Below are 16,003 nucleotides of genomic sequence, written 5' to 3' on the forward strand. Positions count from 1 at the left end.
TGTGAAGTAAGATGAGTAAAGTGTTTTGAACACTCTGCAGTCAAATGTGAAGGAAGCAAGTTATCTCAGGCCATGGTCTGCTGTTCTCCTTGGTCTTTGCTCAGCATCAAATAAAACCACAAATCATTGGTATTTATTGAGCATTTACCGTGTGCAGAGCACTATACTAAGCACTTGGAAGAACACAATACAATAGCCTTCTTAGACATGATTCCTGTCCATAAGGATCTTAGAATCGGGTGATCCAACGGCCTGAATTGTGTATATTGTGTATCGAATGACACGTCGGACTCTGAATGGAAAATGCGTCTTTAGTTTGGAAAGACCATGGTTTGGGAGCGTATATAATATAGGTGGCAGACATGGTTCGTGGTTACAGACATGGTTACAGTCTACTGGGGGAAAGAGACATTAAAATAAATTACAGGCAAGGGAAGCAACGAGGTATAAGGAGAAGTAGCATGGCTTGGTGGAAAGAGCATGGTCTTGGGAGTCGAGGATATGGGTTCTAATCCCAGCTCTGCCACTTATCATCTGTGTGACTTTGGACAAGTAGCTTCATTTCTCTGGGCCTCAGTTCCCTCATCTGTACAAAGCAAGTGCCTCTTCTTATTTGGAGGGGAGATGAGAGATTTCATTCAATTTCATGTAAAGTAAGATGAGTAAAGTGTTTTGAACACTCTGCAGTCAAATGTGAAGGAAGCAAGTGCTTCGCCCATAGTAAGCACTTAACAAATGCCATCATTATTACAATGGGGATTTAGACTGTGAGCCCCATGTGGGGACAACCTGATTACCTTGCATTTGCCCCAGTGCTTAGAACAGTGCTTAGCATATAGTAAGCACTTAACAAATATCATTATTATTATTATTACTATAAGGAGTAGCAGTGTGGCCTAGATAGATCATGGGCCTGGGTGTCGGAAGGTCCTGGGTTCTAATCCATTGCATGGGCTTGGGAGTCAGAGGTCGTGGGTTCAAATCCCAGCTCCGCCAACTGTCAGCTGTGTGACTTTGAGCAAGTCACTTAATTTCTCTATACCTCAGTTACCTCATCTGTAAAATGGGGATTAAAACTGTGAGTCCCCTGTGGGACAACCTGATCACCCTGTAACCTCCCCAGCGCTTAGACCAGTGCTTTACACATAGTAAGTGCTTAACAAATACCATTATTATTATTATTATTATTATTCTCTGGGCCTCAGTTACCTCATCTGTAAAATGGGAATTAAGACTGAGTCCCATGTGGGCCAATCTGATTACCTTCTATCTCCTCCAGTGTTTAGAACAGTGCTTGGCACATACAAAGTGCTTAACAAATACCATCATTCTTACCAGTTGTCTGCTGTCTAACCTTGGGTAAGTCCCTTAACTTCTCTGGGTGTCAGTTACCTCATGTGGGACATGGACTGTGTCCAACCTGATTAGCTTGTATCTGCCATCATCATTATAATCATTATTATTATTGCTACAAACTCCTACTCCCTCTACTTAGACTGTGAGCCCCATGTGGGACAGAGACTGTGTCCAACCTGAATATCGTTATCTACCCTAACGCTTAGTAAAGTGCTTGGCACTCCCTTCTGCGTCACCCTGACTTGCTCCCTTTATTCACCCCACTTCCTTTCCCACAGCTTATGTACATCTGCACGCAGTAAATGCTCAATAAATAGGACTGAATGAATGAATTGATGAATATATGTAATTTTATTTATTTCTATTAATGTCTGTCTTCCCCTCTAGACTGTAAGTTTGCCGTGGGCAGGGAATGTGTCTGTTACATTGTTATAATGTACTCTCCCAAGCGCTTAGAACAGTGCTCTGCACACAGTAAGCACTCAATACAATTGACTGAGTAATTGACATAGTAAGGGCTTAACAAATATTATTATCATTATTATTATGAGCGATACTTCCCGCTAAGATCACCCTAGGCCAAACAGACCTCCAGTTAGCACTGTCAAAGCTTCCTGTATGAGCCAAGAGGCAAATGGACAGGAAAAATTTCTCTGGGGGGGTTGAGAGACAGAGATTGCTCTTAAATTATTATTATTATTGCTACAAACTCCTACTCCCTCTACTTAGACTGTGAGCCCCATGTGGGACAGAGACTGTGTCCAACCTGAATATCGTTATATACCCTAACGCTTAGTAAAGTGCTTGGCACTCCCTTCTGTGTCACCCTGACTTGCTCCCTTTATTCACCCCACTTCCATTCCCACAGCTTATGTACATCTGCATGCAGTAAGTGCTCAATAAATAGGACTGAATGAATGAATTGATGAGTATATGTAATTTTATTTATTTCTATTAATGTCTGTCTTCCCCTTTAGACTGTAAGTTTGTCGTGGGCAGGGAATGTGTCTGTTACATTGTTATACTGTACTCCCCCAAGCACGTAGAACAGTGCTCTGCACACAGTAAGCACTCAATACAATTGACTGAGTGATTGACATAGTAAGGGCTTAACAAATATTATTATTACCATTATTATTACGAGCGACACTTCCCGCTAAGATCACCCTAGGCCAAACAGAGCTCCAGTTAGCACTGTCAAAGCTTCCTGTATGAGCCAAGAGGCAAATGGACAGGAAAAATTTCTCTGGGGGCGTTGAGAGACAGAGATTGCTCTTAAATTGTTTTTATCATTTCAGTGCCAAACTAAATCAAGTCACCCCAAATGAAGGCTCAGGAAAAGTGGATGAGCTTCTAAAATATTTACATAGATTAAAATCCCTAATCAGAAATATTCATCACTGCCAGATGCGATGAAGATGTTGGCCTACCAAGAGCTGGATTCAGGCCAATAGTTACTTTCACAGAGCTGACAGGGCAACTCTCCGGAAACCAACCCTCATCACCAACCCTACCATTAACACGTCTCCTGCTCTAGACGGTGAACTTGCCGATCTAGGGGAAAGAACGAGGGCCTAGAAGCCAGAGGGTTCTAATACCAGCTCTGCTACTTGCCTGCTTTATGACCTTGGGCAAATCACTTTTCTTCTCTAGGCCTTAGTTCCCTCATCTGTTAAATGGGACTCAATCCCTGTGATGATCTTGTGTCAACCCCAGTGACTAGACCAGTGCTTGACGCATAGTAAGCGCATCACCAATATCACAATTATTATTATTGTGGGCAGGGAGAAAGGGTGGGGCTTGATGCCCTTCAGGGAGATGAATTCGGAGTGGTATGGGGTTTCCGTCTCTGACCAGCCTGAACCCCGCAAACAGGACTTAGGGGCTGGGCCTCAGCCTGTGGAATAATAATAATAATTGGAATATTTGTTAAGCGCTTACCACCCGCCAGGCCCAGTACTAAGCACTGGGATGGATACAAGCAGATCGGGATGAACACAGTCCCTGCCCCACAGTCTCAATCTCCATTTAACAGATGAGGGAACCGAGGCCCAGAAAAGTGAAGTGACCAAGGTCACACAACAGACGAGTGGTAGAGCCAGGACGAGAACGCACGACCTTCTGATTCCTAGGCCCATGCTTTGGCCACCGTGCCATGATCTGAGCAAGTATGGGATCTTCTCTTTTAGAGACTGTGGTTGGAACCAGCATTTCTACTGAAAAATTCCATTCCTGAGGTAGGCATAACACACAATAATAATAATTATGGTAATTGTTATGCACTTATTATGTGCCAAGCACTGTTCTAAACACTAAGGTAGGTACAAGTTCATCAGGCTGGATACCGTCCCTGACCCACAAAGGGGTTCACCCTCTTAATGCCTGTTTTATAGATGAGGTCACAGAGAAGTGAAGTGACTTGCCCAAGGTCACACAGCAGACATGCGTGCTTTCTCCCAGAAAACAATCCCTTGAGGAGACGCCCCCCCCCCCCCCCCCCCCCACCGACTTCTTAAAGAGTACCTCATCACTGGAGCACATTTTGGATGAAAAGAGAGCAATCTTGTAAGAACTACAAATTCTGGTGTTAGTGCATATTCGATCCCGGTAATTTCTGAACAAATAATTTTCTATATAATATTTGCCAAACTACTACCATATTAATGCAAGCACTTCTCCTATCCCACCTTGATTACTGTATCAGCCTCCTTGCTGACCTCCCTGCCTCCTGTCTCTCCCTACTCCATACTACATTCTGCTGCCTAAATCATTTTCCTTCAAAAATGTTCAGACCATGTTTACCCACTCCTCAAGAAACTCCAGTGGTAGCTCATCCACCTCCGCATCAAATAAAAACTCCTCACCATTGGCTTCAAAGTAGTCAATCCCCTTGCCCCCTCCTGCCTCACCTAGCTACTCTCTTAATCCAACCCAGCCTGCATGCTTTGTTCCTCTTATGCCAACTTTCTTACAGTTCCTCCATCTCATCTAACTTGCCGCTGACCTCTTGCCCACCTCCTTCCTCTGGCCTGGAATGCCCTCCCTCTTCAAATCAGACAGATAATAGCTCTCCCCTCCACTTCAAAGCCTTATTGAAGGTACATCTCCTCCAAGAAGCCTTCCCTGACTAAGCCTTCCTCTCCTCTTCTCCCACTCCCTTTTGCGCCATTCTAATTTAATCTAATCTAATTCTAATTCTCCCATCCCCACAGCACATATATGGAGGGAGAGAGAGAAAGAAAGAGAGAGAGAGAGAGAGAGAGGAGAGAAGCAGCATAGCTCAGTGGAAAGAGCAAGAGCCCGGGCTTGGGAGTTAGAGGTCATGGGTTCGAATCCCAGCTCTGCCACGTCTGCCGTGTGACCTTGGGCAAGTCACTTAACTTCTCTGAGCCTCAGTTACCTCATCTGTAAAATGGGGATTAAGATTGTGAGCCCCACGTGGGACAACCTGATCACCTTGTTCATTCATTCATTCAATCGTATTTATTGAGCGCTTACTGTGTGCAGAGCACTGGACTAAGCGCTTGGGAAGTACAAGTTGGCAACATATAGAGACGGTCCCTACCCAACAGTGGGCTCACAGTCTAGAAGGGGACCTTGTATCCCCCCAGTGCTTAGAACAGTGCTTTGCACATAGTAAGCTCTTAACAAATGTCATTATTATTATTATTATTATCTGTGTATATATCTGTCATTTGCTTATTTATATCAATGTCTGTCTCGCCCTCTAGAATGAGAGCTTGTTGTGGGCAGAAGCATGTCTTTCATTATATTGTACTCTCCCAAGAGCTAAGTACAGTGCTTTGCACACAGTAAGTGCTCAATAAATATGATTGAGTGAACAAATGAATGAATGAATGAAGGGCTAGAAAATAAACTTAGCTGGCATGACTGAAAAGCAGCAAGAAATTTCTTGAGGGCTTACTGTATGCGGAGGATGTATTGTTTTGGAAAGTACGATGTAACAATAAACAGACACATTCCCTGTCCACGACGAGCTATTTATTGAGTACTTGCTGTGTGCAGAGCACTGTACTAAGTATGTGGGAAAGCACACTAGATAACGAGCTATTTATTGAGTGCTTTCTGTGTGCAAAGCACTGTACTAAGCACCTGGAAAAGCACACTAGAGTAAATAGACACGATCCCTGTCCTCAAGGAATTTATAATCTATTGTGGAAGACAGGTGTTAAAATAAATTTTGGGTAGGGGAACGCCCAAGGATTAGAGCCCATTTTAAGAAGGAATATTTTAAATAGTTTAGGTGGGGGCTTCTCTCCTCTATACATTTTAGGAAGGAGGTAATTTTCCACTATTTCCTGATATGGGAAAACCACCTTTCCATACCAAGACAATTTCAAAAATTTACTAAAAATGGAATGGTCATTCACGGTAGGTGAATCAAGTCAATAAGCTGAGAGTTCACAGGGTGAAATCATCTCTAAAGCGGTAATCCGCTGCATTACTATTCAGCACACATACAGTTCATCAGAACGTTTAGTGCTATCCTTCTGCAAGTCTTTATTATGGAGATTTTATGTTGTTTCAATCAAAATCCATACTGACAATTTAATGGAATTGTTATTCCCTCTACCGATGCCGTGCTTGATTTAAACTCGCCGTGTGTATCTATGCAAGATAATCTCTTATTAGTGTAAATTACATAATATCTGGCTTAGTATGCACAACACCATACGTTCCATGTTCCGAATAGATTGCCCCGGGCCACCACCTCCCTTCCCAACCTTCGGCCTCATTCGTCCATCCACGGAATGAGGGAGGGCTATTTCCAATTCGGGATTCTCCGGGCTGAGCAGACATACCCTTCATACCAAACCCAAATTGACTGGTTTGGAATGTACAGTTGCCATTGTTTGGTAACTCTACACACAGTGCCAAGAATGAGCAGGCCAAGAGAAGCAATGTGGCCAAGTGGCTAGAGCCTGGGGCCTGAGACTCAGAAGGCCTTGGGTTCTAATCCCGGCTCGGCCACTTGAGTCTGTCCCCAGATGGGACAGAGGGACTGTGCTCAACATGATTCACTTGTATCTACCCCAGCGCTTACCCTATAGTAAGTGCTTAACAAATGCCATCATTATTATTGTGGTGAAGCAGCACGGTTCTGGGAATCAGAAGGGCCTGGATTCTAATCCTGGCTCTGCCACTTGGCTGCTTTGTGATCTTGGGCAAGTCGCTTCACTGCTCCACGCTTCAGTCCCCTCATCTGTAAAATGGGGATTCAGACTGGGAGCCTGGGTTTAGCACTCAATCAATCGTATTTATTGAGCAATTACTGTGGGCAGGGCACTGTACTAAGCGCTAAGGACAGAGGGACCGTGTCCAACCTGATTACCTTGGAATTACCCCAGTGCTTAACCCATAGTAAGCACTTAACAAACACCATTAATATTATTACGGCGAAGTAGCATGGCGCAGTGGACAGAGCCCAGGCCTGGGGTTCTAATTGCTTAGAACAGTGCTCGGCACATAGTAACTGCTTAACAAATACCATCATCGTTAATTCCAGCTCTGCCACTCGTCTGCTGTGCGACCCTGGGCAAGTCGCTTCCCTTCTCTGGGCCTCAGTTACCTCATCTGTAAAACGGGGGTTGAGCCTGCGAGACCCATGTGGGACAGGGCCTGTGTCCAACCCAATTTGCTTGTATCCACCCCAGCAATTAGTACAGTGCCTGGCACATAATAAGCACTTAACGCACACCCTAATTATGATGGTGATGATGATGATTATCAACCTGGCTTTTCCCAAAAAGTTTGAACATGCTGGATTTCCATCATCCTCTCCCACTCCTACCCACCCCCAACACGCTTCTCCATCACCCCTCATCATCCCCTCATCATCATCATCATCATCATCAGAGAAGCGGCGTGGCTTAGTGGAAAGAGCTTTGGAGTCAGAGGTCATGGGTTCAAATTCCGGCTCCACCAAGTGTCAGTTGTGTGACTTTGGGCAAATCACTTAACTTCTCTGGGCCTCAGTTCCCTCATCTGTAAAATGGGGATTAAGACTGTGAGTCCCCCGTGGGACAATCTGATCACCTTGTAACCTCCCCAGCACTTAGAACAGTGCATTGCACATAGTAGGTGCTTAAATAAATGCCATCATTATTATTATTATTATCCCCTGTCCCCTGAAACCCCGACCCAATTTGGGGAGTGGAGGAAGGGGAGGGAGACCCAACTCTTCCTGTTCCCCAGAGTGGGATCGAATTGACGAGAAGCAGCGTGGCCTAGTGAGAAGCAGCATGTGGACAGAGCACAGGTCATGGGTTCGAATCCCAGCTCCGCCACTTGTCTGCTGGTTGATCTTGGGCAAGTCACTTTCATTCATTCGTTCAATCGTATTTATTGAGCGCTTGCTGTGTGCAGAGCACTGTACTAAGCACTTGGAAAGAACAATTCAGCAACACTCTCCGTGCCTCAGTTCCCTCATCTGTAAGAAGGGGATGAAGACTGTGAGCCCCACGTGGGACAACTTGATAATCTTGTATTACCCTCAGCGCTTAGAACAGTGCTTGGCCCCATGTGACTGTGCCTCAGTCACTTCATCTGTAGAATGGGGATTAAGTCTGTGAGCCCCACGTGGGCCAACCTGATGACTTTGTATCCCTCCGAGCACTTAGAACAGGGCTTGGCACATAGTCGGTAGTACCATTATTATACAGAAGCAGTGTGGCTCAGTGGAAAGAGCATGGGCTTGGGAATCAGAGGTCACGGGGTTTGAATCCCTGCTCTGCCACTTGTCAATCCATCAATCGTATTTATTGAGCACTTACTGTGTGCAGAGCACTGTACTAAGCCCTTGGGAAGTACAAGTTGGCAACATATCATCATCATCAATCGTATTTATTGAGCGCTTACTGTGTGCAGAGCACTGTACTAAGCGCTTGGGGAAGTACAAGTTGGCAACATATAGAGACAGTCCCTACCCAACAGCGGGCTCACAGCCAGCTGTGTGACCTTGGGCAAGCCACTTAAGTTCTCTGGGCCTCAGTTCCCTCATCTGTAAAACGGGGGTTAAGGCTGTGAGCCCCATGCGGGACAACCTGATTACTTTGTATCCCCCAAGTGCTTAGAACAGTGCTTGGCACATAGCAAGCGCTTCACAAATACTATCACTATTATTGGCACATAGTAAGTGCTTAACAAACACCATTCAAATCCCGGCTCCACCACAAGCCTGCTGTGTGCCCTTGGGCAAATCCCTTAACTTTTTAGACTGTGATCCCACTGTTGGGTAGGGACTGTCTCTATACGTTGCCAATTTGTACTTCCCGAGCGCTTAGTACAGTGCTCTGCACATAGTAAGCGCTCAATAACTACGATTGATGATGATGATGATGATCTGAGCCTCAGTTCCCTCACCTGTGATTAAGACTGTGAGCCCCCCGTGGGACAACTTGATCACACTGTATCTCCCCCCCCCATCATCATCATCAATCGTATTTATTGAGCGCTTACTATGTGCCGAGCACTGTACTCAGCGCTTGGGAAGTACAAATTGGCAACATATAGAGACAGTCCCTACCCAACAGTGGGCTCACAGTCTAAAAATTTATTTATTTATTTATTTATTTACCTTGTACATTTCTATCCTATTTATTTTATTTTGTTGGTATGTTTGGTTCTGTTCTCCGTCTCCCCCTTTTAGACTGTGAGCCCCCTGTTGGGTAGGGACTGTCTCTATGTGTTGCCAATTTGTACTTCCCAAGCGCTTAGTACAGTGCTCTGCACATAGTAAGCGCTCAATAAATACGATTGATTGATTGATTGATTGATTGATAAAAAGACTGTGCTTAGACCCCCCCAGCGCTTAGAACAGTGCTTTGCACGTAGTCAGCGCTTACCAAATGCCATTACTATTATTTATGATTATAAATAGGATTATATATTATATATAATAATATGTTATATATTATTATATATTATAATTATGAGGCCCCAAAGTGGTGGGGGGTTAGCCGGTCCGGGGGAGGGGGGCATGCAGGGGGTTAGTGTTGGGGGGGCTCCGCGCATCGTGCACCCGGGGGGGGAGGCGGGGGGGCTTACAAGGATCCCAGCCCAGTACGGGGTGTCTCGGAGAGGCAAGGAGGGGCTGAGGGTGGTCGCCAGGATGCCCAGGACCAAGCCCGACAGGCCCAGGGCCCCCTGAGCCAGGGCAGGCAGCAGGGGGAAGCGGCACCCGCAGCAAGCCCCCTCTGACCCCCATTCCCCATCTTCCTCCTCCTTCTTCTTCTTCTTCTTCTTCTTCCCCTTCTCCTCCTCCTCCTCCTGTTGTCCTCCTCCGGCCGGGGCTGGGGGCGGCTGGTCCTTAGCCATGGTGGGCTGGGAGGCCGGGATCTCCGGGGTCCGAGCCGGCCGGTGGTGGGGCCTAGCTGGGCGTGGGGGGCTCCGGGGGCCTGGGGGGTCGGGGGAGGGACGGAGGGCGGGGAGCCGAGGCCCCGGGCTGGGCAAATATGGACAGCATCGGGGCCGGGGGGCGGGACGGACGGGCAGGGCTTGGTTCCATACAAAGAGCCTGGGTTTAGCACTCAATCAGTCGTATTTATTGAGCAATTACTGTGGGCAGGGCACTGTACTAAGCGCTTGGGAAGAACAAGCTGGGTTTATGAGTCAGAGGTCGTGGGTTCTAATCCCCACTCGGCCACTTGTCTGCCGTGTGCCTTCGGGCAAGGCACTTCACCTCTCTGGGCCTCAGTTATAGCATAATAAGAACACTAATGGCATTTATTAAGCGCTTACTATGTGCCAAGCACTGTTCCAGGCACTGGGGAGGTTTCAAATCCAATCAAATCAATCGTATTTATTGAGCGCTTACTGTGGGCAGGGCACTGTACTAAGCGCTTGGGAAGAACAAGCTGGGTTTATGAGTCAGAGGTCGTGGGTTCTAATCCCCACTCGGCCACTTGTCTGCCGTGTGCCTTCGGGCAAGGCACTTCACCTCTCTGGGCCTCAGTTATAGCATAATAAGAACACTAATGGCATTTATTAAGCGCTTACTATGTGCCAAGCACTGTTCCAGGCACTGGGGAGGTTTCAAATCCAATCAAATCAATCGTATTTATTGAGCGCTTACTGTGGGCAGGGCACTGTACTAAGCGCTTGGGAAGAACAAGCTGGGTTTATGAGTCAGAGGTCGTGGGTTCTAATCCCCACTCTGCCACTTGTCTGCCGTGTGCCATCGGGCAAGTCACTTCACTTCTCTGGGCCTCAGTTGTCGCATAATAAGAACAATAATGGCATTTATTAAGCGCTTACTATGTCCCAAGCACTGTTCCAGGCACTGGGGAGGTTTCAAATCCAATCAAATCAATCGTATTTATTGAGCGCTTACTGTGGGCAGGGCACTGTACTAAGCGCTTGGGAAGAACAAGCTGGGTTTATGAGTCAGAGGTCGTGGGTTCTAATCCCCACTCTGTCACTTGTCTGCCGTGTGCCTTCGGGCAAGGCACTTCACCTCTCTGGGCCTCAGTTATAGCATAATAAGAACACTAATGGCATTTATTAAGCACTTACTATGTGCCAAGCACTGTTCCAGGCACTGGGGAGGTTTCAAATCCAATCAAATCAATCGTATTTATTGAGCGCTTACTGTGGGCAGGGCACTGTACTAAGCGCTTGGGAAGAACAAGCTGGGTTTATGAGTCAGAGGTCGTGGGTTCTAATCCCCACTCTGCCACTTGTCTGCCGTGTGCCTTCGGGCAAGGCACTTCACCTCTCTGGGCCTCAGTTATAGCATAATAAGAACACTAATGGCATTTATTAAGCGCTTACTATGTGCCAAGCACTGTTCCAGGCACTGGGGAGGTTTCAAATCCAATCAAATCAATCGTATTTATTGAGCGCTTACTGTGGGCAGGGCACTGTACTAAGCGCTTGGGAAGAACAAGCTGGGTTTATGAGTCAGAGGTCGTGGGTTCTAATCCCCACTCTGTCACTTGTCTGCCGTGTGCCTTCGGGCAAGGCACTTCACCTCTCTGGGCCTCAGTTATAGCATAATAATAACACTAATGGCATTTATTAAGTGCTTACTATGTGCCAAGCACTGTTCCAGGCACTGGGAAGGTTTCAAATCCAATCAAATCAATCGTATTTATTGAGCGCTTACTGTGGGCAGGGCACTGTACTAAGCGCTTGGGAAGAACAAGCTGGGTTTATGAGTCAGAGGTCGTGGGTTCTAATCCCCACTCTGCCACTTGTCTGCCGTGTGCCTTCGGGCAAGTCACTTCACTTCTCTGGGCCTCAGTTATCGCATAATAAGAACACTAATGGCATTTATTATGCGCTTACTATGTGCCAAGCACTGTTCTATGCACTGGGGAGGTTACAAATCCAATCAAATCAATCGTATTTATTGAGCGCTTACTGTGGGCAGAGCACTGTACTAAGCGCTTGGGAAGTCCAAGTTGGCAACATATACAGTCCCTACCCAACAGTGGGCTCACAGTCTAAAAGGGGGAGACAGAGAACAAAACCAAACATACTAACAAAATAAAATAGAATAGATATGTACAAGTAAAATAAATAGAGTAATAAATATGTACAAACATATATACATATAGACAGGTGCTGTGGGGAAGGGGAGGAGGTAAGATGCGGGGATGGAGAGGGGGGCGAGGGGGAGAGGAAGAAAGGGACTCAGTCTGGGAAGGCCTCCTGGAGGTTTATGAGTCAGAGGTCGTGGGTTCTAATCCCCACTCTGCCACTTGTCTGCCGTGTGCCTTCGGGCAAGTCACTTCACTTCTCTGGGCCTCAGTTATCGCATAATAATAACAATAAAGGCATTTATTAAGCGCTTACTATGTGCCAAGCACTGTTCCATGCACTGGGGAGGTTTCAAATCCAATCAAATCAATCGTATTTATTGAGCGCTTACTGTGGGCAGAGCACTGTACTAAGCGCTTGGGAAGAACAAGCTGGGTTTATGAGTCAGAGGTCGTGGGTTCTAATCCCCACTCTGCCACTTGTCTGCCGTGTGCCTTCGGGCAAGTCACTTCACTTCTCTGGGCCTCAGTTATCGCATAATAAGCACAATAACTTCACTTAGGCCTTCCTAGACTGAGCCCCCTCCTCCCCCTCCCCATCCCCCTGGCCTTACCTCCTTCCTCTCCCCACAGCACCTGTATATATGTATATATGTTTGTACGTATTTATTACTCTATTTATTTATTTATTTTACTTGTACATATTTATTCTATTTATTTTATTTGGTTTACATGTTTTGTTTTGTTGTCTGTCTCCCCCTTCTAGACTGTGAGCCTGCTGTTGGGTAGGGACCGTCTCTATATGCTGCCAACTTGTACTTCCCAAGTGCTTAGTACAGTGCTCTGTACACAGTAAGCGCTCAATAAATACGATTGAATGAATGAATGAATGAATAATGGCATTCATTAAGCGCTTACTATGTGCCAAGCACTGTTCTATGCACTGGGGAGGTTTCAAATCCAATCAAATCAATCGTATTTATTGAGCGCTTACTGTGGGCAGAGCACTGTACTAAGCGCTTGGGAAGAACAAGCTGGGTTTATGAGTCAGAGGTCGTGGGTTCTAATCCCCACTCTGCCACTTGTCTGCCGTGTGCCTTCGGGCAAGTCACTTCACTTCTCTGGGCCTCAGTTATCGCATAATAAGCACAATAACTTCACTTAGGCCTTCCTAGACTGAGCCCCCTCCTCCCCCTCCCCATCCCCCTGGCCTTACCTCCTTCCTCTCCCCACAGCACCTGTATATATGTATATATGTTTGTACGTATTTATTACTCTATTTATTTATTTATTTTACTTGTACATATTTATTCTATTTATTTTATTTGGTTTACATGTTTTGTTTTGTTGTCTGTCTCCCCCTTCTAGACTGTGAGCCTGCTGTTGGGTAGGGACCGTTTCTATATGCTGCCAACTTGTACTTCCCAAGTGCTTAGTACAGTGCTCTGTACACAGTAAGCGCTCAATAAATACGATTGAATGAATGAATGAATGAATAATGGCATTCATTAAGCGCTTACTATGTGCCAAGCACTGTTCTATGCACTGGGGAGGTTACAAGGTGATCAGGTTGTCCCACGAGGGGCTCACAGTCTTCATCCCTATATCTATCTATAAAATAGGGATTAAGACTGTGAGCCCCATTCATTCATTCATTCATTCATTCAATCGTATTTATTTATTTTACTTGTACATATCTATTCTATTTATTTTATTTTGTTAATATGTTTTGTTTTGTTCTCTGTCTCCCCCTTCTAGACTGTGAGCCCACTGTTGGGTAGGGACCGTCTCTATATGTTGCCAACTTGTACTTCCCAAGCGCTTAGTACAGTGCTGTGCACACAGTAAGCGCTCAATAAATACGATTGATTGATTGATTGAGTGCTTACTGCATGCAAAGCACTGTACTAAGCGCTTGGGAAGTACAAGTTGGCAACATATAGAGACGGTTTCTATCCAACAGCAGGCCCCATGTGGGACAGGGACTGTGTTCAACCTGATTATTTATCTCAGTGCTTATTACAGGGACTGGCACATAATAATGATAATAATATGCCTGTTATAGTGTTATTTTGTGCTCTCCCACGCACTCAATACAGTGCTCTGCACACAGTAAGCGCTCAATAAATACGATTGAATGAACCTGATTACCTTGTATCTACCCCAGTGCTTAGAACAGTGTTTGGCACATAGCGCTTAACAAATGCCAGAATTATTATTATTAGACAGAGATGGTGGGGGCCGAGGATGTCGGGGGAGGATCCGGGAGGAGAGGGAAAGGGTTTGGTGGGGAGGGGGGTGAGGGGGTCCGGTATATTTATTGCTCTATTTTATTAATGATGTGTATATAGCTATAATTATGTTTATTTATTCTGATAATAATAATAATGTTGGTATTTGTTAAGCACTTACTATGTGCCCAGACTTGTTCTAAGCGTGGGGGGTGGGTGGGGATACAAGGTCATCAGGTTGTCTCACGGGGGGCTCACAGTTTTCATCCCCATTTTACAGATGAGGTCACGAGGCACAGAGAAGTTAAGTGACTGGCCCAAGGTCACACAGGTGACAAGCGGCAGAGTTAGAATTAGAACCCACGACCTCTGACTCCCAAGCCCAGGCTCTTTCCACTAAGCCATGCTGCTTTTCATAATAATAATAGTAATAATAATAATAATGGCATTTGTTAAGCACTCACTATGTGCAAAGCACTGTTCTTAGTGCTGGAGGGGATATAAGGTGATCAGATACTGCACTAGCCTTCTCTCTGATCTCCCATCCTCGTGTCTCTCTCCACTTCAATCCATACTTCATGCTGCTGCCCGGATTATCTTTGTCCAGAAACGCTCTGGACATATTACTCCCCTCCTCAAAAACCTCCAATGGCTACCGATCAATCTGCGCATCAGGCAGAAACTCCTCACCCTGGGCTTCAAGGCTCTCCATCACCTCGCCCCCTCCTACCTCACCTCCCTTCTCTCCTTCTACTGCCCAGCCCGAACCCTCCGCTCCTCCACCACTAATCTCCTCACTGTACCTCGCTCTCGCCTGTCCCGCCATCGACCCCCGGCCCACGTCATCCCCCGGGCCTGGAATGCCCTCCCTCTGCCCATCTGCCAAGCTAGCTCTCTTCCTCCCTTCAAGGCCCTGCTGAGAGCTCACCTCCTCCAGGAGGCCTTCCCAGACTGAGCCCCTTCTTTCCTGTCCCCCTCGTCCCCCTCTTCATCCCCCCGTCTTACCTCCTTCCCTTCCCCACAGCACCTGTATATATGTATATATGGTTGTACATATTTATTACTCTATTTATTTATTTATTTATTTATTTTACTTGTACATTTCTAGCCTACTTATTTTATTTTGTTGGTATGTTTGGTTCTGTTCTCTCTCTCCCCCTTTTAGACTGTGAGCCCACTGTTGGGCAGGGACTGTCTCTATGTGATGCCAATTTGTACTTCCCAAGCGCTTAGTACAGTGCTCTGCACATAGTAAACGCTCAATAAATACGATTGATTGATTGATTGATTGATTGATCAGGTTGTCCCATGGAGGGCTCACAGTCTTAATCCCCATTTTACAGATAAGGGAACTGACGCTCAGAGAATTGAAGTGACTTGCCAAAGGTGGAGGCAGGATTAGAACCCGACATGTGGCGGAGGCAAGATTAGAACCCATGACCTCTGACTCCCAAGCCCGGCTCTTGCCACTGAGCCATGATGCATGGTATTGACACCTGTCTAGTTATTTTGTTTTGCTGTCTGTCTCCCACTTCTAGACTGTGAGCCCATTGTTGGGTAGGAACCGTCTCTATATGTTGCCAATTTGTACTTTCCAAGCGCTTAGTACAGTGCTCTGCACTCAGTAAGCGCTCAGTAAATTTGATTGAATGGATGAATGAATGGAGTGGGGGGAGGGGCGGGGGTCTGGTGGGTCTGGGGGTGACCTTGGGGGCAGCCTGGCAGAGGGGCTACAGCCCGTTGTTGGGCCGGGATCGCCTCTTTTTGTTGCCAAATTGTTCTCTCCCAAGCACTTCGTCCCGTGCTCTACACACAGTAAGGACTCAAAAATACAACTGACTGACTGAATGAATGACTAGAGCGCCAGCCACGGAGTCAGAAGGTCTTGGGTTCTAATCCCGACTCAACATCACT

The 16,003-nt window shown here is 46.3% G+C and overlaps 1 protein-coding gene across 2 annotated transcripts in view; it reads right to left on the reverse strand.

The window, feature by feature from the left end:
• SSPN (sarcospan) overlaps positions 1–16,003 on the reverse strand; it is a 119,471-nt gene that overhangs the window by 26,305 nt on the left and 77,163 nt on the right. The window contains exon 1 of one of the 2 annotated variants that reach the window (XM_038767990.1): positions 9,424–9,748. The exons of the other annotated variant lie outside the window; for it this stretch is intronic. Within the exon in view, the coding sequence (XP_038623918.1) occupies positions 9,424–9,693 (270 nt within the window). The 5' untranslated portion in view covers positions 9,694–9,748. Of the gene's footprint in view, positions 1–9,423; positions 9,749–16,003 lie in introns of those variants that run through there. 2 annotated transcript variants of the gene reach the window in all.

The sequence above is a fragment of the Tachyglossus aculeatus genome, chromosome 2 (genome assembly GCF_015852505.1).
Source record: "Tachyglossus aculeatus isolate mTacAcu1 chromosome 2, mTacAcu1.pri, whole genome shotgun sequence".
Lineage (NCBI taxonomy): Eukaryota > Metazoa > Chordata > Mammalia > Monotremata > Tachyglossidae > Tachyglossus > Tachyglossus aculeatus.